This window comes from Pongo abelii, chromosome 12, assembly GCF_028885655.2.
Source record: "Pongo abelii isolate AG06213 chromosome 12, NHGRI_mPonAbe1-v2.0_pri, whole genome shotgun sequence".
NCBI lineage: Eukaryota > Metazoa > Chordata > Mammalia > Primates > Hominidae > Pongo > Pongo abelii.
Genome location: NC_071997.2, coordinates 42,104,091 through 42,128,420, shown reverse-complemented (window position 1 = coordinate 42,128,420; position 24,330 = coordinate 42,104,091). Strand labels below are relative to the sequence as shown.

At 49.5% G+C, this 24,330-nt stretch overlaps 1 protein-coding gene across 2 annotated transcripts in view; it reads right to left on the bottom strand.

Moving 5' to 3' along the window:
- The window catches only part of FBLN7 (fibulin 7), a 54,987-nt gene extending 31,442 nt beyond the window's left edge, over positions 1–23,545 (bottom strand). The window contains exons 1-2 of one of the 2 annotated variants that reach the window (XM_002811778.6): positions 23,111–23,545; positions 3,450–3,609 (exon numbers count right to left, since the gene is read on the bottom strand). In XM_002811778.6, the coding sequence (XP_002811824.3) occupies positions 3,450–3,609; positions 23,111–23,185 (235 nt within the window). In that variant the 5' untranslated portion in view covers positions 23,186–23,545. The remainder of the gene's footprint in view (positions 1–3,449; positions 3,610–23,110) is intronic. The other variant, XM_002811779.6, reaches the window with a different exon arrangement.
- Between the last annotated feature and the right edge of the window lie 785 nt (positions 23,546–24,330).

The following is a 24,330-nucleotide window of genomic DNA, read 5'->3' as shown; positions in this document are numbered from 1 at the left end:
TGCATTTAAGGTAAATTCCAAGTGTCATTTGCCATGTTCGTATTTTAAACAGGCACAAACAGAACTGTTGCTTCAACTGTGCAGGTCAAAACAAGTGACAGAGTCACTGAGCATCCCCCATGAGGATGCACTGATCAGGGTGTCCTGGACCAGAGGCCACTAAGGAGCGTGATGGGCCTCCCTGTCCAGGAGTGCAGCTGGCAGGATGCTGTAGCCCTGCCCAAAATCCCACCTGGGCTGGACACAACCCGGGGTTCTTTGAGGAGCAGCCGTGGCAGCATGAGCTGGGGCGGAGGGAGGTGCCGGACCCTCCAAGGATGCTCGGTGGCCTTTGGCGATTGGGGAATATCTGCCCATTGCTGCATCGCCTTCCTTGAGTAAAGCTCCAAGTTGGCCCCCAGTGGTAATAACCTTGTGAGTAGAAAGCGAGTGAGAGCTCACGTCCCAGGACTCGGCTGCTCCCGGGGTGCTGCCTCAGCCTCTGAAATAAATTACTTTATAGTTCTTTTTTTAAAAAATCTAGCACTTTATTGTGTTAAAGAGTTTTAAAATGCATTGGGGGAAAATAGTAGGGTCTCTCTGGGGATGAAAAAATCTTTAAAAACCTCAACAAAGGAAAACTGCCTACAACTCACAAATACACCATACTTGAATAGATTGAACAGTATCCGGCACTTAGTAGATGCTCAATAAATGTGAATGGAGTGGATTAATGGATACAAATTAATTAAAAATCAATTTGTAGTCACATCCCAAACGGGAGCTGAAGGCCCTTCTCTAGTGACAGTAGGAGAATGTGCCCTTTGGTTGATTCTGTTCATGAGGAGCACATCCTACTGAGTGTGCAGAGCCATAGTGAAGCTCCCTGTGCCTTCCGAGGTGAAGTTAGCATGTAAGGAGTCAGATCCACAGTTAAGCAGTCTCAGCAACACGGGGACATGAATCCGCTGAGGCTGCTCTGGATGAGCCCTGAAGCTGATGGGTTGTGATGATGCACCCAGGAAAGAAAGACCAGGAAAATAAGAGGGAGATACTTCATATGGAAGCCGGAAAGGAAGACCAAGAATTCTCCAGAACTAGAAATTATTCTTCCTGACTCCCAGCAAATTCCCTTAAAAAAAAAAAAAAAAAAAAAAAGGCAAAACAGGCCTGGCACAGGAGCACCTTCCTGTAATCCCAGCACTTTGGGAAGCGGAGGCTGGAGGATCGCTTGAGCCTGGGAGTTCAAGATCAGCTTGGGCAACATAGTGAGACCCCATCTTTAAAAAAATTTTCAAAGTCAGGTGCAGTGGTGTGCACCTGTAGTCCTAGCTACTTAGGAGGCTGAGGTGAGAGGATCGCTTGAGCCTGGGAGGCTGCAGTGAACTAGGATCACTCCACTGCTCTCCAGCCTGGGTGACAGAGCGAGACCTTGTCTCTCTTAAAAAGCAATATGGTAGTTTTCCCACTATGTGCCATTTGATCTGGGCAGGTGTCTGGCTTTCCTCCAGGTGCGGGCCCAACCCCCACCACACCCTGAAAAGGGATCCTGACAGCTGCCTGTCCTCTGCAGTGCTGTCAGAGGATCAGCCTCTGCACGCATAAAGTACCTAGCACGGGGTCCCCCACACACTTAGAGATACAATACATGATGTCAATTTTTTAAAAAGAGAATTTGCCACTTTAAAACATGTTGTACATTTCAGAGATGAAAGCCCCTGAATCTTGGGAAGGAGGATGATAACTGCCTGTCTATCTATCTAGCAGGCAGGGCCCTCTCACATGGGCAGGGGAATTGTATAACATTCCCTGTGGGCTCCACTGAAACTCCCAGGGACCGCAGGCAGCTCTGACCCCATGAAAACAAGGAAGGCTTTGCGGAGTCAGGCCTTGAGCAGGAAAAAAAAAATCACTAGATCAGGGACCTCTGACCGCTAACTTACTTGTCTTGGCCTCAGTTTCCCCATCTGGAACAGGAAGGAAAGACACCCTGCCTGCCCCGTGGAGTTGGGGTGTGTGGAGCCCCAGTGAGGGCTTGGGCCTCACAGTGCCTTGGAAAGTGTGAGGCTTGGCTGGTGGTTATTTCTGCAGCTGTGGAGCCAAGGAAAACAGGAAGAGACTCAGTGCTGTTGAGAGCTGGATTTGCTACCATCATCTCCGAGAAGGTAGGAAATCCAACGCCTTCCCCAGGAAACTTCAACTCACTCAACAAAGACAGCCCTTGATAAATGTGTCTGCAGTGAGTAAATGATGTCAGATATTCCACAGGCTCCTGACTTTGAATGAACATGATGACTGCCCCCTGCCCTCCAGCACCCTAAGAGACCGGAGGAAAACCAGCCGCCCATCTCTGGGCCTTGGCGGTGTGAAAGCTGTTACAGGGCAAGCATGAAAAAGTGCCCCTGTGTCTGTCAGAGTCTTGCCCTCATGGGAGGGAGTCTGGGGTGTTCGCTGTAGCCTCATCAGACAAGTGGAGCTTGTCCTCAGCGGCCCTTCCCTCCCAACCGCCCTGGTACTAACGGGGACTCCCTGGAGGGTGCACTTTCACGCCTGAAGCACTGGAGCCAACCTTGGTCATGGAATGGAACCAGTGTATTGCACTGGCGCGGGCTGGGGATTGTGTGTGTGTGTGTGTGTGTGTGTGTGTGTGTGCACGCACAGAGGGTGTGGAGGAACTCAGTGCTTTCCACTCAACTCTGCTATGAACTTAAAATTGCTCTAAAAAATTATATTAAAGTAAAATCAAAAATGAAAACGAACCAAAACTGGATCCAACTTGTGGATGGGGAAGGGAAAAGCAGTGCGTGATCTAAAAGTGGCGCCTTGCAACAGTTTGGTCAGTATGAAGACATGATAGTTGTTAAGGCTAGAATGAAAACGCTTCAGAAGAAAAGGGGTGACATTCAGGCCGAGGGAGAAGAAAGAGGGCAACTGCCTTTCTAATGTACTCACCCCACCCCCACTGCCACCAACCAGGGTTACAAATGGGCCACATATTGGCCCAGCGCGGTGGCTCACGCCTGTAATCCCAGCACTTTGGGAGGCTGAGGCGGGCGGATCACGAGGTCAGGAGATCAAGACCATCCTGGCTAACACGGTGAAACCCCGTCTCTACCAAAAATACAAAAAATTAGCGGGGCTTGGTGGCAGGTGCCTACTGTAGTTCCAGCTACTCGGGAGGCTGAGGCAGGAGAATGGTGTGAACCCGGGAGGCGGAGCTTGCAGTGAGCCGAGATCGTGCCACTGCACTCCAGCCTGGGCGACAGACAGAGCGAGACTCCATCTCAAAAATAAATAAATAAATAAATAAATAAATAAATAAATAAATAAATAAGGGGGGCCACAGTTGGAAGATGGAAGGTGATAGGGGAAGGGTGAGGGGTGACGAAGGGCCCTCCAGCTGGGAGCATCTCAGGGAGAGTGCTTGAGTGCTGCACTGCCACCCCAGTAGTGCCGACGTGGGGACCCACCTGGAGGGGCATCTGGGGCCACCCTGCTCACAGAGTTCTGCAGCGCGGCCAGCCGGCTCTTCATGTGCCGGATGCCCTCGGCGAAGCGTGTCTCCTGGCCCTTCAGCAGCTGCTGCAGCTGGCGGATGGCCGAGAGGAGCTGCTGTTTGCTGAGACAGTTCTGCGGAGAGAAGACATCGCCACCACCACCCATTGAGACTGACTCAGTCTCACATGCTCGTCTGAGCTTCCGAAATCACCGAAGCCGCGGGGTCCAAACCGCGTTTGAGGCTCACTAAACGCAACGTAAAAGTGAACTGCCGCTGGACAGCCCCAAGCACACATATGGTAGCCCCAGTTCACCCCTTGACAAAAACAAAATGCGGGCAGGACGGATGACTCTAAATGACCGGGTGGATGAACAGTTATTTGAACCCAAAGAGCCTTATAATCACTATGCTGCCACTCTGAGAGACTCTCTCTAATTCTTCACTCTAAGTTAATGCTCTGAAACCCTTGGGCCTCGGCAAACATTTTCTTTCTGTCACTCTTAGACGTTTTTAAAAGCAAAGGGCCAATAATACATGTAAAACAGGCAAAATAGGAATGCCCAATGGTTCCTATTCTTTAAAGACATACAACATGGGAAATAAGAAAAAAAAAATCACTAGAGTTAAAGAGGCATTCAATAAAAGCCAATGTTCAGTTCTGATGATTTTTTTTAAGCCTTAGAAAGGCTGAAAATGGAAGATCATGCTTATCATGAGTAACTTAAAGCAGCATCCAGCATCATACTTTTTGTTTGCTTGTTTAAACAACAGAAACTTATTTCCTCACAGTTCTGGGGCTAGAAGTCCAAGATTAAGGCACTGGCAGTGTTAGTTTCTAGTGATGTCTTCTAGATGGCAGATGGCCACTCTCCCGAGGTGCCAGCATTCTACTTAATGCTAAAATTCTCAAGGTTTCCTGGCCGGGTACGGTGGCTCATGCCTGTAATCCCAGCACTTTGGGTGGTCAAAGTAGGTGGATTGCTTGAGGCCAGAAGTTCAAGACCAGCCTGTGCAATATAGTGAGACCTCATCTTTACAAAAAATTAAAAACTTCAGCCGGGCGCGGCGGTTCACGCCTGTAATCCTAGCACTTTGGGAGGCTGAGCGGAGCGGAACATGTGAGGTCAGAAGTTCGAAACCAGCATGGCCAACATGGTGAAACCCAGTCTCAATTAAAAATATTTTAAAAATTAGCTGGGCATGGTGGCAGTTCCCTGTAATCCCAGCTACTTGGAAGGCTGAGGCAGGAGAATCGCTTGAACCTGGGAGGCAGAGGTTGCAGTGAGCCGAGATTGCACCACTGCACTCCAGCCTGGGCAACAGAGCAAGACTCTGTCTCAAAATAATAAATAAAATAAAATAATTAAAAACAAAAAAATTAGCTAAGCCCGGTGGTGTATGCCTGTAGTGCCAGCTACTTGGAAGGCTGAGGTGGGAGGATTGCCTGAGCCTGGGAGGGAGGTTGCAGTGAGCTGCAATCACATCACTGCACTCCAGCCTGGATAACATTGGAACCCTATCTCAAAAACAACAACAAAACTAAATACTTCCAATCTCAACTGCCTTTAAGAACCAGGACAGGCTGGGTGCGGTGGCTCATGCATGTAATCCTAGCACTTTGGGATCACTTGCATCCAGGAGTTCAAGACCACCCTGGGCAACAGACTGAGACCCTGTCTCTACAAAAAATAAAAAATTAGTTGGGCATGGTGGTGCGTGCCTGTAGGCGGGAAGATCACTTGAACCTGGGAGGTTGAGGCTGCAGTGAGTCATGATTGCACCACTGTACTCAGCTTTGGTGACAGAGTGAGACCCTGCCTCAAAAAAAAATTAATTGCCTAATTAAGAAAAAGAGCCAGGACATGAAAAATAGTAAAAGAGGGGTGAATCAAGTGGGGAGGATGGGACCTTGGCCTTGTGAAGCAAGGAGGTCTCTACAAAGGCCATTCACATTCACTGGGGGCTGTGTGTTACAACAGCACAGCCTGGACTCTGCTGCCTGCACAGGAGACAGGAGACACATCAAGACAATGATGATGGTTATCTTTAGGGATAGGCTTATGGATCATGTTTTAATTTAATTTAATTTTTTTTATGAGATAGAGTCTCACTCTATCACCCAGGCTGGAGTGCAATGGCACAATCTCTACTCGCTGCAAGCTCCACCTCCCGGGTTCAAGTGATTCTCATGCCTCAGCCTCCCTAGTAGCTGGGATTACAGGTGCCCGCCGCCATGCCCTGCTAATTTTTGTATTTTTAGTAGAGATGGGGCTTCGCCATGTTGCCCAGGCTGGTCTCGAACTCCTGACTTCAGGTGATCTGCCTGCCTCGGCCTCCCAAAGTGCTGGGATTACAGGTGTGAGCCACCACACCCAGCCTTAATTTTATTTTTTCTACTTAATTTTTTTTCTACTGAGTATTGGTTTTATAATTCTAAAAAACTCTCTAAAATACAGTGGGACAGTAAAGTGGCAGGGAGGTGTGTGGCCCCCACAGCCAGGGTGGCTTCCAGCCTCACCAGCGAGGCACCACAACCACAACTATCACCACCACTGCGGTGGGAACCGAGCCACTGCCGCTCTCCCAGGGAGGCTGCCAGGCCTCTGCACCGTGGAGATTTCACCAAACCGATGACTCACTGGCCAGACTGAATGGATGCTTTTGACACAGTTGAATCCCCAGTTGCCCCTGGAATTCGTTAATCCCGGGGGCTCCTGGGCCTCCACCATATGCAGGGCCTGACCAGGCACAGCCCCAAATGCAACTGCTCGGAAGAGAAGTTTGGTTTGTTTTCCTTCCTCCTCCCCCATTGTGGTCCCTCCCACGCAGGTCCTGGGGCACTCGGGAGCGACCTCCAGCAACCCTGTACCTGCCCAGCACCGTGCAGCCCTCCCACCCAAACCTGATTTCCCACACCCACGTCCCCTTCCTTAAAAAGGGGGGGGCTCTGCTTTTATAGATGACTTCATGGTTTACATGTCAATTGCATTAGTGTACTTCAGTCTACAAAGAGCTTCTTCGCTGTAACAAAGAGTAGTTCAGCTACTGGCGGCAGCAACCCTGTGGAGAAATGGGGCTTGTCTCCATTTCATAGAGAAAGATATGGAGGCTGAAAGTCAAACACCTTGCCCCGAATTATGGGGCTTAGGAGCAGCAGAGCCAGGCCGGGAACTCTGACTCCCACCCAGCCCCTCTGGCCACCCCAATGGACTGCCTCCTTTGATCTCACAGGGTCCTGTGTGGTGAATGATCTTATTGATGAATTTGCACTAGGGATTGATAGGACTGAGCCCAAATGCCCCACAGTAGATTTCTAACTCCCGTGCAAAGTTCAGGTTGGGCGCCTGGGCAGTGGGGGCAGGAAGCGTGAAAGGAAGGTGGAGGAGACGTCCTTGCCCACATCCAGCCAGGTGAGCAGCTGCCTCCTGCGCTACGAGCTGGCCAGGCCCTGACAGCTGAAAGTAGGTTCGCGGAGCCACAGCTGCCCCGGGTACATGGAGGGCTCAGTTTTGAAACCGGGAGAAATTTGTGCCAAAGGCTGTGCTGGGAAGGGCAAGCATACTGCCAGAAACCTGGGGTGATGGCCTGGGGCTCCAGGAAGTAAAGGAAGCAGGGGAATGTGTGTGGAGGGACAGGGTCTTGTTTTCTACTTGGCCACTGGGCAGCCAAGTATTTCTAACCCCAGTGCTGCTGGCTCCAGGCACAACTGCCCTCTGCTTCCAGTGACACTTCCTGCTCCATGGGCAACAGGCGCCAGCTGCTTTCTCCCCGGTGCTCATTGAAGGTGAGATGTGCCCAGCTTGCCAGTTACCACTGAAAAACCTTAAACATCTTCAAGAGCAAGCAAACCAAGGCCTCATCTCCATCCCAGGTGGGGAGGGAGACAGAAAGGCTGCAGGCTGACTTGCCGAGGGAAGGTCAGGAGGCTCTGGCCCATCCCAGCCTCCAACCTCTCTGGAGTGAGGCTAGTGAAACAGAGTGTGGTACAAGGAAGCGCCCTGCTGCTCTCGGCAAGCCAGCATGCCGGGGTTGGGGCCAGGGAGCCCGAGAAGCAGAGAGTATCTGTGCTTTGACATGAGGTTTGAGGGTCTGAGCTGCAACTGCTCCTAACAGGGCAGGTCCTGGATGCCATGCTCATCTGTCACCTGAATTGGCACAGGCACAGACATCACTGAGCTCCTTTGCAAAGCTAAATGATGAAGCTGGAATCCTTACATACCAAGACAAGCACCCATGAGACCCACATGGGGACAAATGAGGTCATGTGAGGGGCCTGAGACCCCAGTGTGCCCTTTTTCCAAGCTGAGAAAGTTTATCATTTTGCTTGATCATAAAAAGAAAGCATAATCTCTGCAAAACAATTCAAAATACAGAAAAATGCATTCAAACAAAGAACAAGTCCCACAACCAGAGACAACCGCTGTTAACTTTTCGTTGGGTTTCAAGTCTAGGGTTAGATACAGCTGCTCCCTTGCACAGATGTCATCACACAGCCCCACAGGATGCAGGTTCTATGTCAGCTCTTTCCCCTCAACACTGGCTGTGGCATCATTTTCACATTAACGAGCAGAGCAACCCGTCTGTCTCTGCGTCTCAATTCTCATTCCTCAATGCGCTCTTTTCAGTCTGGGCAGGGGGCTCCTTGCCCACAGCCACAGTTGTCTGCCATTCCCCTCCCAAACCCACCACCCTCCCCTGCTCTGAGCCATGCATGGAAGCAGGCCATTTCCTTCCGTGCACATGTGGCCCTTGCCGAGGTCAGGCCAAGGGTGCTGTGAGGGGCTGTGGGACGGACAGGAAGCCGGCCGGACCCTCAGGGGCTGTCCACCTGCTGTTCAGTGAAGGGCTGGCTTTTGGGCGAGGCTTTCCCATCTCAGGGTTCCAGGTCCCAACTGTGAAAAGCAACCCCAGGCTCTGCACAGCCCTCCAGAGCTGACCTCCCACTCTCCAAGGTGGGATTGGGTGAAGGTCAGATCCAGACAGGGTGGCAAGGGGAGGCCCCTGCACCCCAGGAAGGACACAGCGTGTTCCAGAGGCCGTCCCCTCGAAGCTGAGGAAGCTGCCATGTCTGGGCCCTCACTTTCCCAGGCCTTTTCCAGGGCTCTTGAGGCGCCCCCATTTTAAATCTTTTTCTTAGAGAGATCCCCTCAAATGGTATAAATTTTCATCCCTTCAAAACCAGTCGTGGCCCAGCTTGTGTCATTGACAATAAACAATGACAAATAGTTTCCATTTCTTTGAATTAATAACTTCTTTGAAATGGAACCAAGAGGAGACATGCAGTGAAACTCTTCCATCTTTGAGTAGAAAAATATCAAGGTTTACCATTTCTGTTATGAAACTCTTTAAAGGGGTGAGTACTTCATCTAACTCGACGCCAATGGCAATGTTTGCAGAGAACCAGTTAGAGAAGGAACAACAGATGTCACCCCATCCAGGTTTTTCCAAGCTGGGGTAGAGGCGGCATGGATGGTTCTGGAAGACGCAGACCAGTGCTGAGAGCTGGGTGAGGGAGGAGCTGGTTTTAAGGCTCTTGGAAGCAAGAAGGCCCACGGAACACTCCATCCACCCCTGCCCTTCTCCGGGAATTCTTGTCCATCTCCCCTCCAGCCCCTTCTCTCACAGTGTTTACTCCGGTGGGTCCGCAGAAGGTTCCTCAGAGATCATGAGGCTCCCTTCCTCTGAGAACCAACTACCACTTGTAGGACGGCTGGGCCTCCAGAGACATTTCATACCCCCAGACCCCACCTCCTGGTCCAAGGGTGGACACAGCCAAAGATGGGTGTGTTTCCCCTGGCTTACCCAGTCCCCTGCCAGCAGACCTGACCCCTCCCATCCCATCCAGTCCCCCATGCTGTTTGGGCTCACCCGGAACCTGCTCTGAAGGCACCAGACAGCACAGAGAAGCTTCAGGGGTGTGTACGGGAACATGGGGACTGGTCCCTGGGGCTTCTGTTCTCCTGTTACCTGGCTCCATGGTCTTCCTCAGTGACAGTCTTGGTACAGTGACACCTTTTGAGAGCCTCTTTGGTGACAATAGAGCTCTGAGACCTCCGATGGCCATGGATGACCCCTAGACTTGGAGGGGCCATCTCCCACGCTGGTTTCTCCCAAGCCACAGCTATGCATCATGTCAGCATTTTGTTAATGGGAACACAGATGTTTTGATGCCTTAGGTCTCTGAAAGGACCAAGCAACTTGCCAAATGTGTGCCTTCTGGCCAAGGCTCGGAGCCTTCAGCGTGTGAGTCATGCCGAATTCGTGAATGTGCTTTCTCCAGAACTTATTTTTATTTTTCAGCCGAGCCAGAGGCGGGTTATAAATCCTCGACTACTCTTCATGCCAGAGACCTCTGCTCAGCACCCACATATATGAGGAGAGAAAGTGGGCGCTTCTGGGGGAAGTGAGAGAATTTCACTTGGGGAGTTGCCTGAGACCTTTGGATTAGTCAGAACTCTCTACAGAAACAGAAGCAATAAGAAAGAGATATACATTATATATACACACAGATGCATACGCATACATATGTAATATTGTAATATATAACATACTTATTAATACATGGAGAGAGAAAGAGAGATTTTAAGGGATTGTCACGCAGTTGTGGGGGCTGGCAAGTCCAATTTTAAGGAATTTTAAGGAACTGTCGCACAGTTATGGGGGCTGGCAAGTCCAACCTCCGCAGGGCAGGAGCAGGCTGGAGACCCAGGGCCAGTTGCAAGTGATGCTGCAGCTCAAAGTCAAAGGCAGAAGGCAGTGTGGAGGCCCAACTCCCTCTTCAGGGGACCTCAGTCTTTGCATGAGGGCCACCCACATTAGGAGGCAGATCTGCTTTTCTCAAAGGCTGCTGATTTAAATGCTACTCGTATCTAAACAATCGCTTCTCAGCAACATCTGGACTGGTGTTTGAGCAAATATCTGGAAACCATGTCTTAACTAAATTGACACATAAAATTAACCACCCCAGCCCTCCAGCTGGAGCCTCCCTTTGGGGCTCTGCACCCCAGGATGCTCAGGGTACTTTGAGTTTGAACCCTGCTGGCTGCCTTAATTCTACATTTACGCTCCATGCGCATTCCAGTCTGGTTTTTAAAACAGCCACGGGAGCGATGACAACAACAGCGGGTGCCAAGAGCCGGCACTGCGGCCACACTTCACACAGGAACCCGCGACAGCCCAGGATGTGGCACCATTACAACACCCACTTGACAGGGGCAGAAGCCGCGTTAAGTCTCTGAGCCACGGTGGCCTATCCAGGATTTAAAACCCAGTGTGCCTACTCCAGCCCCTGGTGTGACAAGATGGCTGGACTTACCTTAGAGAGGGGTGCACAGAGAACCTTCGTGAGTCCTGCCTCGTTCATCCTCTCACTTCACAGCACCCCCTCGAAAGCCTTGGTGTCCACCTTTGGTCACCCTCCCAGCCACCTCTCCCCTGGCCGCTTGGCATTCTTGAGGACAGAAAACAAATTTTAGACAACTTGGAATCCTTGACACTGAGAATAGGATCTGAGTGTACACTAGATGCTCATTTGAATGAACAAACGAGTGAACGAGTGAATGAGGAGTGAAGGAATGGTGTCAGTATGAGCCAAAGACAATCTCTTGCTCATCTTACCACCCAAACTCACTTTCCCCATTTCACCTGTTTGCTGCCCAGCTAACCTTCGTCCAGATGCCACCTGCACCTGTGGACTGGGTTGTGCCTTTCACAGCCTCGGTATTATCTTCAGCAAGTCTCTGAGGTCCCCAATGCCCAAGCTAAGCGAGGAGCTTGGGGTCCACACACGTGGCATCCAGCAGCCGCAATCCCCTCCTAGGTACACAAGCCAGATATACGAGCCTTCTCCTTACATCTCACAACCTGAGAGCCTCCTACCAGCAAAAATGGCAGCATATTTTGTCTATTTCCTTTTGGGATTTAACACAATATGAATATAGAAGGGAGAGAAAGTTTAGTAGATAAAAAGGAATCAAATAAGGCAGCAATGAAAAACTAATACATTCTGTCAGCTCCATGGTGAGGAGTTTCCCTTTATTCTCAGGGGCGAGGAGACTTGTTGTGGGGTGTAGCCAGGGGCATGATGCAGCCCGGCCTCTGACCTCTGTCTTTGGGAAATACAGATGTTACGAAAGCAAGTGAGGATGCAGGGAGGGGAGACGCAACAGGACTGCCGTGGTACAGGAGAGGATAATTTCTGTTGCACCATTGCCAACCCACTCAGAAACACTTGGGATTTTCCCCTAGAGAGAGTAGGAAAATCGGAAAACACACTCCACTTTTTATTTAGCCATCATCACCATCCATGTTAGTTACTCCAAGAATAGACTCCAAGACCCCAGACCCTGACAATGTGCTCAGGCACACCGCCATCATTTGATCCTTCCCTTCCTGTTTGCCCACGGAATCCAGTGGAATCCGTTCTGCCAACGGAATCCAGTCCCTCTCACCGCGAACCTCCCCAAGCTATATCCACCTCGGGGCCTTTGCACTGGCTGGGTCCTCTGCCCAGGGAATCTGACCCCAGGTCCTCTAGAGTTGAGTCCAGAGTTGAGTCCTCTAGAGTTGTCTTTCCACTTCGACTTAGAAGTCCCTTCCTTAAAGAGCTCCCTACCTGCTTGCTTAACCTGGAGTAGCTCGTGGCCACCATCCAAAGCAGCATCCTGCTTAGGCAATCATTGGCCCTCTGATACTTTTCTAATTTGTCTGGTTTTTCTCTTCCTGCTTGGTGAGCTAAGTGGCAGTGGGGACTGTGTCAGCTGCATCTTTCTCTCTCCTGTCACGTATTTAGCATTTGTTATGGACCTGGTCTTTCAATATTATTCATTTTCTTCAACTATGACCCTATGAGATGGGAATGTCTATTATCTCCACTGTTCAGAGGAAGAAACTGATTCACAAGGGGCAGGAACTTGCCCCAGATCAGTCAGCCAGGAAGGATCCGAGCCAAGACCAAGCCAGGCCTGGGAGTCTTCACCACCTGCTATGCTGCCTCAGACCCTGCTGCCTCCCAGAACAGCATCTTTCCTGTGCTAGCCTCTCAGGACATAGTTGTGGGATGAGCACATTATCTTACTAGTTAGATTCTTTTTGTCATGCAATCAGAGAAAAGGCCTAAATTGCAGGAGGACTGAGGTGATACTGACCCGTTCAGGTGATACTAACATGTTTGTATGTTTTTACACTACAGTGTGATGCTTCTCTGGATGCATTTTTTTTTTCCTTCTGGTACTGCAGAGACCCCTGTCTTGGAGCTCAGTGGTCCTCTGTCTTTGTTCAAATCAGCCTGGGATTCATCCAATGCTCTCAGCTCTCCAAGGGCAGTTGAGGCTTTCTGGACAATGCAACCAGTTGCTGGTCTTGCTCTCTGACCCCAGCCCCTCCTTCAGAGATGGGGTGAGTATGGGGAAGGGCTGCTCCAGAGCTCATAGCCCCCTCCCCTTCCATCTAAGGTCCAGAGGGAACTGATCTCTAGCAGACGAGGAAATGTCTCAGATAGTGGCCAACCAGATGGCAAGAGCGGGGCCAAGGGTGGCTCGGGGACTTTCCAGTTCCCTCCCAGTCACCACCAATATCCCCCATGCCTCTGGTCTTTGATGTGAACAACTGTCACGTCTCAATCTTAGTACTTAGGCACCCAGCCCCACGCTGAGTTCCTTGGGTCTCACTTCCCATCGAGGCTGCCTCCTTTGAGAGATTCTGATGCCCAGAGAGGAACACGTTTTCCTATATACAGGAGGGGAAATGACTACTTCCTTGAGATACACATTTTACTTACTTGAGTTACAAATTGTACTTGAGACTTGTGCAAATGGATGGGTTTGGGTCCAGTCAAATTATGGGTGCTTATTTTTTCTTTAACAAAAATGTGTGTCGTGTCCTTATTTTAGGTTTCAGGCAGTTACTGAAGAGCATGGAAAGTCCTGGCAGGGAGTTTGAAAGGATAAAGAAAGTTCAACCCACCCTGGGAGTCTTCTCTGGAGCCCCAGGGCTGCACAAACCCTTGCCCCTATGGGTCAGGGGAGAGTGGCCAGCACAGTCAGGCCTTTGTCAACAGCTGTGCCCAAACAATGGACCCTGATCCTGGCACAGCTGGCTGAGAGGCAGGTCTGAGCCAGCATATGGAGGGAGGGCTGGTACCCAAAGGGAAGGGGAGCAGCTTCAAAGGCATCTGGCTCGATCTGCCTGGAATCAAGTCTAGTGCCAAATAGGATTCCCCAGGGTGAGCAGATCTGGGAGGACATCCGTTCCTGATTGAAAGACTCCAGGCTAGCCCGAGAAACCACTGAACTGGCTGGCCACGTCTCCTTTCCCAGTGGGCCATGGTGTGGACCGGGCCCTTTACACTCACTGCCCAATGCCCCCAGGGCCAGAAATGACCCCAAGGGAGCAAGGGGACTTCCATTCTCCTCTGCAATTAGGGCTGCCCTTGACAGGACGTAGATCTCATTCTTAAATGTGCCAGGGAGAAGTGGAGGCTGCTAGAGAAAGCAGAAGATGCCAGGAGGACCTCCCCGTCACCACCCTGCCCTGATTCCACCCATTTGTCTAAACACAGGTGCCTGTGGGAGTAAGTCTCTGGGTCACTATGATGGAGGATTTGCAAAAATCACCCCAGGTCTTCCTCCCTGTGCCAACACCATATGCAAGGAGACTCTGCTCTCTTTGCATCAAAAAGGAAGTCTGTTTTCCCACCTTTCATATCTGGGCTGGACTTGTGGCTTGCTTTGGCCAACAGGATGCAGTGGAAGTCATGCTCCAGTTCCAAGGCTGGGTCTCAAGAAGTCTGTGAGCTTCTGCTCAGTCTTGGTGCTCTACGACCACCATCACCACCACCACAACCACCATGAGAAAAGCCCCAGCTAGCCTCCTGGAGGATGAGAGGCCTCATGCAGCAGAGCCTGCATGCACCAGATGAGCTGCCCTAGACCAACCAGCCCCAGCTAGCTTGGCAGCTGACTACAGACAAAAGAGCAAGGCCAGTCCAGATGAGCTGAGTCTGGCCCTGACTAGCACAGCAGACCAGCAGAGCTTGGCTCAAGTTGCTACCCTGGCCTGCGAACTTCAGATCCAGAGCTTCTCTCTTAAAATCAAAGCAAGATCACTGTCTGTTTTGTTCCCAGTGCCTGGGCCATTGTAGGCACCAAATATCTGTTTTATGAAATACCTCATTTTAGACAGCAGTATTTATCTCAGATCAATAGATCTGAATGATTCACAAGCCCCTGCTGTTTCAGCTCATCTTCATGTATTAGTATTAAAATCTCTACTTCAGGGTTAGTGAACACTCCTGGTGCTAGGATGAGGGCAGATACCCCTGTCTATCATGGTGTCCTTTCATGCCAAGCTCTAGAGTGATTGAGGAGCCATCTCAACCTGGACTCTAGGCAGTCCCAGGCAATCGATCCGAATCAGCAGCTAAATTGACACTGATGAGCTGACTTCCCAGGTCACACTAGGCTGGAAACGAGCAAGCTTTTGTTTTCATTTTTCCACCCTTCAGCTCATTTTTTTTTCTCAGACCAAGAAATAAGTCTCAAGTCCTGCTCCAGCGCGAGGTCTTGATTTTCTCTGGGAAGTCAGCGGGGAGGAGAGCTGGCGGGCAGTGAGTCGGAGAGAGCGCGGGTCAGCTTTCCTCCTCTCACTTCCTCCTCTGGCCTTGCTCCCAACTGTACGATTCAGCCACTCTTTTTGGCCACAGCAGACCCCCCACCTACGACCTGGGATCATGATGCTACTGTTGGCTGCTTAAAAGTTTCCATGTAGAAAAAGTGTGATATCTACTGTAGGCAAGTGATTTGACAAGCCCAGCAATAATGAGTTAAAAATCATTTTCCTAAGGATGGGTTCAAAAAAATAAGGGAGTAAGCCAAAGAAAGAGGAAGACATGTGATCTCGAAAATGTAGACTCCAGCTCAGGATAGCAGAGAGACTCTCTCCCAAAGCCCCTGTGTAGCCGCAGGGCCACGAGCCCAGGGAGGGCAGCAGCAAGGCGGGAGCCGAATGCAGAGAGGCCGGGGGGAGTCTGGGCTCCAGGGACAAGCAGCCCTGGCAGAACACTGACTGGGAAGGAGATCCTGGAAACAATTGTGCTTGTGTAGACGGCAGACTGAGGCAAAAGGGAATAAACTCTAGGAAAATTAAAAAGTTACACAAGAAAGGAAATTAATCATAGGGGACTACTTGGCTCTGTAATGGATTATGGAACAAAGCACTCATCTGTCATTATAGGAGATCAATTGCGTAGAAATGCGGAGTGGTCCCCAGAGTATTTAGAAGTAGGTGCCTCAAGAGACAGGTGCTATGGACCAATTTCTTGAAAGATACAAACTACCAAAACTCACCCCAGGGAAGAAAAATTGCTAACCTAAATAGCTCTGTATCTAAGAAATTGAATTCATAGTTAAAACTTTCCAGAAGTCTCCAGGCCCACATGGTTTCATTGGTAAATTCTACCAGACATTTCAAGAACTGGCACCAGTTCTACACCATCTCTTCCAGAAGACAGAAAATCCACCTTATTAACAGACTAAAGAAAAACCACAGGACCATATCAAGTGAAGTAGAAAAAAAGCATGTGAAAAAATTCAATGTCCATTTATAATAAGTATTGTATCAAACTAGGACAAGAAGGAAACCTTAGCCAGACAAACAACACCTACAAAAAACCTACAGCCAGAACCATACTTAATGTTGAAAAAACGAATCCTTTCTTCCTAAGTTCTAGAACAAGGCAAGAATGTTCGCTCTCCTGTTAAAAACTGTACTTGAAATTTTAGTCCATGTAATAAGGCTAAATACATAAATAAATGACACATACATTAGAAAGGAAGAAATAAGACTGCTCCGATACATCGATGACATGATTGTCCATGTAAAAAACCCCAGGAAATGTATTTTTTTTAATTCCCTATAAATAATGATTGAGTTCCACAAGGTCACAAGATACAAGGTCAATGCAGAAAAGCCCATTGGATTTCTCCATACTGGGGATATCCACTTGGAAATGAATTTTTAAAAAAACTATGTAAAATAGCTTCAAAAATGAAATAATTAGGTATAAATCAACACAGCATGTTTGTGTTGAAAACTAAAAATATATATATACTGATGAAAGAAACCAAAGAATATCTAAATAAGTAGAAAGACATTTTGTGTTCACAGATTGGAAGACTCAGTACATTTAAGATGCCAATTCTCCTCTAATTGATCTATAGATTTAATGCAATCCCAATACAAATTCCAGTAGTTTCTTGTTGTTGTTTTTGAGACAGAGTTTTGCTCTTGTTGCCCAGGCTGGAGTGCCATGGTGCAATCTCAGCTCGTGGCTCACTGCAATCTCTGCCTCCCGGGTTCAAGCAATTCTCCTGCCTCAGCCTCCTGAGTAGCTGGGATTACAGGCATGTGCCACTACGCCTGGTTAATTATGTATTTTTAGTACAGACGGGGTTTCACCATGTTTGCCAGGCTGGTCTCGGACTCCTGACCTCAGGTGGTCTGCTCACCTTGCCCTCCCAAAGTGCTGGGATTACAGGCGTGAGCCACAGTGCCCGGTCCAGTAGAATTTCTTATAGACATAGACAACTGATTCTGAAATGTTAATGGAAAGGCAAATAAACTAGAATAGCCAAAGGAATTTTGAAAAGGAATAATAAAGTTGGAGGACTCACTTTACTCAATTTTAACACTTACTGTAAAGCTACAGTAATCAAGATAAGTGTGTTATTGGCAGAAATTGCTCCATACATGTATGATGAACGATTTTTGACAAAGTTGCTAAGGCAAGTGTGTGAATCAGCAGTCTTTCAACAACAAATGGTATTGGAACAATTGGATATCCACATGAAAAAGTGGCCTTCAACGTGAATCTCACGCCTTATTTTTAAAAAGTAACTCAACATGGATCATAATAAAAATGTAAAACTATAAAAATTTTAGAAGAAAATTTTCATGACCTGAAGTTAGGCCAAGAGTGCTTTGACTTGACACCCAAAACACAATCCATTAAAATAAAAAATTGACAAACTAAACTTCATTAAAATTTAAAATTTTGCTCTGCAAAAGTCACTGTTCAGCTACAGACTGAGAGAAAATATTTATAACTCACATATCCAAAAAAGGCTTTGTATTTAGAATATATAAAGAGTGCTCAAAATTTATTAAAAACAGTCAGGGTTCACCTGTAATCCCAAATACTCCAGAGGCTGAGGCAGGAGGGTCACTCGAGCCCAGTAATTCCATGGCTGGCCTGGGCAACATAGAAAGACCCTGTCTCAAAAAATAAAAAGAAAGAAAAGGAAACAAACAATCAATTTTTTAAATGGGCAGAAGGCTCGAACAGACGTTTTGCCCAATAGACTATTTGGCAAATAATCACATGAAGAGATGTCCAATGTCATTAGTCATTAGGGAAATGGAAATTAAAACCACAATGAGATACCACTGCATGCTTACTAGAATAACTTGGAGAAAAACAAATCAACCTGAGAACTCTAAGTGCTGTTAAGGATGCAGTGTAGTGAGGTCTTTCATAAATGTAAAGTGGTAAAACTAATACAGAATATAGTTGGGCAGTTTCTTACAAAGTTAAACACACATTTACCATATGACCCAGCAATCCCACTCCCAGGTATTTGCCCATAAGAAATGAAAATACATTCACATGAAAAGCGTATGTGAATGTATTCACAATTGCCCAAAACTGGAATGATACCACGGGTGGGTGTTGTTCAGTGGGTGAACCGATAAACAGTAGAGGCCAGGCACGGTGGCTCACACCTGTAATCCCAACACTTTGGGAGGCCGAGGCGGGCGGATCACAAGGTCAAGAGATAGAGACCATCCTGGCCAACACGGTGAAATCCCGTCTCTACTAAAAATACAAAAATTAGCCGGGTGTGGTGGCGGGAGCCTGTAATCCCAGCTACTCTCGGAAGGCTGAGGCAGGAGAATCGCTTCAACCCGGGAGGCAGAGGTGGCAGTGAGCCAAGATGGCGCCATTGCACTCCAGCCTGGCGACAGAGCAAGACTCTGTCTCAAAAACAAAACAAAACAAAAACAAAAACAAAGAAAAACAAACAGTAGTACACCCACACCACGGAGCCCCACTCAGCAATAAAAAGGAGCCTGGCCGGGCATGGTGGCTCATGCCTGTAATCCCAGCACTTTGGGAGGCCAAGGGGGGTGGATCACCTGAGGGCAGGAGTTTGGGACCAGCCTCACCAATGTGGTGAAACCTCGTCTCTAGTAAAAAATACAAAAATTAGCCAGGCATGGTGGCGAGCACCTGTAATCCCAGCTACTTGGGAGGCTAAGGCAGGAAAATCGCTTGAACCCGTGAGGCGGAGGTGGCAGTGAGCCAAGATCAGGCCACTGCACTCCAGCCTGAGTGACAGAGCAAGACTCCATCTCAAAAAAAAAAAAAAAGAAAAGAAAAGGAAAACAAAAGCAAAAACAAAAAGGAGCCTGTGACTTGGGTGATTCTTAGATGCATTATACGAAGTTAACCCTTTTCTCATTTAGAAACAAAAAAGTGCAGCTTGCTGCCAGTGCTCATTTAATTTTACAGAAACATGCTCTTTGAAGCTGAAGGAAATCTGAATGATTTTCAATGTGAAAAATAAAATATAAAAATTGTTCTTGTAGTTATTTCTAAGCAGAACATCAGAATTGTCTGAATCATCAAAATCATCTATTTTGGAAAAATCGGATGCATCAATTGAATCTTCGGCCAACAACTGTTCCAGAGTGATGTTAATATCATGCGTAGGAGTGCTATGTTTTCTAGGATTTGACATTTTCAGCGATCAAGAATTACTATATTTTGTAAATGGAAATACCACTACTAAGAACAGAATGCTATAAATAGAATGATGTCTGTTGTTTCCAAAGTTGATATACTAAGCAATGTGAAAATAATAAAAGAGAGATATTTTGTGACAAAGTTATCTCGGGGTAAATGCTGCAGCCACAAGCACTGCCCAACACATATTCTCAGAGCAAATGAGATTAAAGAAACTAAACCCAAAAGGCCATGTACTCTTTTCCATTTGTATGACATTGTGGAGGCCGGGTGCGGTGACTCACACCTATAATCCCAGCACTTTACCAGGCTGAGTTGGGAGGATTGCTTGAGCCCAGGAGTTCGAGACCAGCCTAGGCAACATGGCAAAACCCCGTCTCTAAAACAAAATAAAATAAAAAATTGTATGACATGAAGGAGAAGACAAAATTGTAACGATAAAGAATAGATAAGGGCTGCCAAGGCTGGGGTGGGCAGAGGGTGTGACTTCAAAGAGCAGCATGATGTAGTTTTGGGGGCGTTGGAACTGTTTTGTATCCTGATTGTGGTGGTGGCTGCCACACATAGAATATAGTTCCATGGTTAAAATCATGAAATTATACATGAACAACATTTATTTTTATTTAATTATAAAAAGCAATGTATCAAATGGGAGGAGGCAACTGAAAGAATGAACCTGTCATGGTGGAATTTGGAGACCTGTGACATCTGATCACAGGGAGAGGATCAGGGAGGGAAGCCTGCTTAAACACCATAGCAGCTCCCCACACAGGCGAGGAGGTGGCTGGAAGCCTGCGTCCCCCGCCCACCCAGAGCTACTGTGGGCTGAAGGTGAAGTGCGAGATGATGGTTAGATACTTGTTCTGATCTCCCCAACGAGGTGTTTCTCTTCCAGTGGGAAGGCTACAGGGTGGGCACGGAGTCCAGAAAGGGCTCCCGCTCTCTGCACCCCCCCATACTTCTCAGCCACCCTTCCTTCCCCATGACCACCTGCTCTTCATCAGCCAGTGACAAAAACCTGCAGAGTGACTTGGGACAGATGTGCTGACAAGAGGGACACAGTGGATAGCCACAGAGGAGAGCAGGAGAGAGAGGAGACTCCATCCTCGCAGGACCACTGATCTGGACCCTGCAGCACACAGCCTCCCCTCCCCTGTAACACACACACAATCACAGAGACACAATCACAGGCACCAATACACAAAGACATGTGCATACCCAATCACACACAGCACAGATATGCACACACACATACACTTACCATCACACATACAGTCACTCATTCACACAGACACATGCACACACAACCACAGGTACCAACGCGAAAAGGTGTGTACACACAACTACACACAGAGACACATACATCTATTGACACACACACACACACACAAACATACACATATGCTCATGATATTACCCTTGAGCTGTCTCCTAAAACACAAAGCAAGCACATTTGCCAGCAAACAGGAACCCCAGACAGGGTTGTGGCCCGCCCCCATGAGGAGCACCGCAGCCTCCATCTAGAGCTCCTTGGAGTTGCTGTGTCAATGGGCCTTGGTCGAGGAAGCCTGTCCTCAGTGACTCCCAACTGACTCATCTCATCTCCTCCATGGCAAGATATGATCCTGTGGGCACAGTTCATTCTCCAAACTTGCTGAGTCTCCACCAGCCAACGGCTCTTACTGGTGGGTTCAGGAGTCCCAGGGCTCACACTACTTTTAGGCCAGGTGGTTCCCTGCCCCGGAGCCCTATAGTGGCAATACAGACAATAAACTTGAAACCTACCAAAATATATCATTACAAATGATGATCGGTACTATGCCAGAGCCCTTCAGGGGACCCAAACAGAAAATACAGGGGCAGAGAGAGGACTTTTTTAGAGTAGAGAGAGGTCTGGAAGGCCTCTGCAGAGGATTACTTATTTGAGCTGAGACCCAAAACGTGGAAGGAGTCAGGTAATGCTTGTTCCAGCATGCACCAGGCCCTGGGGCCTCCTTTATAATTCACCCTTTAAGCTTGCCTGGACAGGGTTGAGGGTGGAGAAGGGGAGACCCCTGGCCACATAGGACTGTGGGTGAAAGAGTCTCACTAGAATTTTTAAATGAACATCTATGCGCAATCTCTTTTGTTCCCTTTCCCCTCACAAAGCACCTAAGACAGGTGTTTTGCAGCTAAAGACAGTAAGGTTTAGAGGATAAGAAACTTGAGAAAGCCTGGATGCGGCGGGACAGGGATTGGACCCAGAAGTTCCAGGTACAGAGTCTGAGTGAGCTCACTTTGCCTCTGCAGCAGCTGCAAACATGTGACAAGTGCTTCGGTCTCACCTGGTTTCTAGGTAACCTCAGGAGACAGGTGTTTACCTCATTCCCTGACCAGCAAAGGTCACACAATGGCAGGGCCTGGTTCTCAAGCATCTCATTACACATCCTGTCCATGCTGCCTCCCTGGAGCCTAAGCTGGGGAGCTGGCTTAGGGATGTACCCACCTATGCTTCCGGCATTGGGCTCAAGGTCTGAGGTGGGGTTTTATTTTGTTCTGTAACCTGCAAAGTTGGTAGGAGACCCCATTGCTCTGTTGGGTGGGTTTAGCGTGGCCCCAAACTGGGCCTCTGCTGCCTGGTCACTGAGTATCTCCCTGTGGTGCCCCCTCACCACCTTCTGCACTAACATCACCAAGTCTCGTCTGAGCCAAATTCTGCCTGCCTGGAATCCCTTCCTGCACCCTAGGGGCTTCTAGGTGGCCATGGGCATGCCTGCCTGGCCCAGGAAGTCAGCCTCCGGCCAGGGAGTATGGACAAGTGTCTGCAGGCAAGGAAGAAATCTTGGAGCCCAACAAGAGAGACTGGGTTATTCTGCTCATTTCTGGTTGTGTGACCTTGAATACGTTTCATCCTCCCTGGGCCTCAGTTTCATCATCTGCAAAATGGGGGTAACAGTCCCCACTTCACAGGGTTGCTCTGGGAATGCGGGGACTGGAAGATACCCTGCAGGGAGCCTGAGACGCACCAGGCACTCGGGAAGCGTGTGCAGGCTCTCCGCTACCCACCGCTGTTGGTATTGTGCGGGTAGCCGGTCGGCAGTCCATGGCCGGGCCCCTCACCCTGGCTTGCCAGGGCTACTCTGCTGGATGCGGGTCCTGGACTCGGCAATTCAAGTTCTCGCCTTAATTTTAAAAATCAGTTGCTAATGGTTAATATAAAAGCGAATCCGGTCAAGTATTAAACAAATAAATCCGGTGAGATTCGAACAAATGCCAGTGGCAAGAACAGAAAAATTAAACAGCAAGCCGCCTGTATATGTGTTTAAGAAAATGTCATCCCACATCCAGGGCCTCGCCGGCTCAGCAAGGGACTGCTTCAGAAACCTCCTGGGCCACCTCTGCCTTGGAAATGCCACAAACTGCCAAGAAATTCCTTTGAGTGTTCTAATATTTCGGTTGGAAATTTAAATGTCGGAGTTTGGAGGGCGGGGACGTTCTCTAAGCTAATTGGGTGACCCGGGGCTCTCATGGAGACCCAGGAAAGACCAATGTCTCATAACTCCCTGAGAAATCTTCCTCCTCCCGGCGGTTCTCACGCGGAGCCTTCTCCCACAATGGACCGACGCTTTCGCACCCCAGTCCGGGTCCTCCCAGGCGCCCGGCCCGCGATGCATCTGAGATGACAGATGGGGGACCCTGCACCTCTCTCTGAAAACTGAACCCCAGCCCAGGCATCGCTCCAAGCTCTCAACCCAGGCATCCCAGTGGAAAGTGGCAAGCCCAGGTCCCCCAGCCTTGGTGCTGCCTCCCCTGAGCGCGGGACAGGGGAGAGAGGCGGGAGGGACACTGACCTGGGAAGCCCGCGGCTCGGGGCAGGCGAGGATCAGGAGCAGAAGGAAGAGCGCGCGCGGAGAGCTGGGCACCATCTTGCCAATCGGAATCCTGCTGCTTGGGAGGGGGAAATAACTTTGTCTGCCTCTCCTGCCGAGTTTGTCCCAGCGATGCGGCAGCCGCCCCTGCAGGGTGCGGGGCGCCGCGCGGCCCGGGGGCGGCTGGGGCAGGGAGGGAGGCAGGAGGCCCCCGAGCGCAGTGCGTCCCGCGGGGATCAGCGCCGCCCGGCCCTTGCTAGGGTCCAGGTGCGCCGTGCACCGGACCCTGGAGCAGCGCGGCCACGAGCGTCCGCAGCTGCCCGCACGAGACAGTCCGGGCGAGGCCGGGAGGCGCCAGCCCCTTGGCTAAGGCCGAGGGAGGAGGGGCTGCCCGGCCAGGAATGCGCCTGGGAGCGCGCCCAACCCGCGCGGCTCCCCGAGGAGGCCGGGCGCGACGCCGAGGACGAGCGCGGGCATCCTCGGGGCCTGGCAGGGATGGGCGGCCAGTGCCCCGCATATGTGCGGGTGACTGGAAGCCCACCCTGGGCAGGTTCACTCCTGACTGTCCCATTTCCCAACCAAGTAGACTGAGGCTCAGTCACCAAGGACAAGTGGCAGAACAGAAACCCAAACCCAGGTCTGTCCTACTTCAAAGCCCACGAGACACCCTCCTCCCGACATTCCTAGAAGGGGACCAGGAGATGGGCTTCATAAGCTTGACATGGGGTGGACAGAGTTCTCCATCCGAATAAACTAGTGTCCCTTTAAATAATGCAATGGGGGTGTGAGAACACGCACGCACAGTCAGTAGGTACACACACAGTGATACAGTGAGGGGATCTACAGCCCTTCTGATTCACCGTCCTCCTTGCTTAAGGGAAGGAGAAACTCAGTTTAAATCGGAGGTCAGGTTCTAGAACATTGCGTGCCTTGCTAAAGTCGAATCAGGAAGTGCCAGGCCGGCATGAGCAGTCTGAAGTCCCCTGCCATCAGGGCTGTGGTACAACCAGATGCCTCAGACCTGAGCTCCCGGAAGGCATGACTGACGTTCTTCCTGGAAGGTTTTCTGAAGGCAGTCACTGCAGATGTCCTGGGACACAAAGTCTGGTCAAGCCTCAGATCTCTTTTTCATCTTCCACATTTCACTTTGTTGAGCCCACTCAGAGCTCAGGGAATGGAAAGCCCAGAAGACTGCGACCACA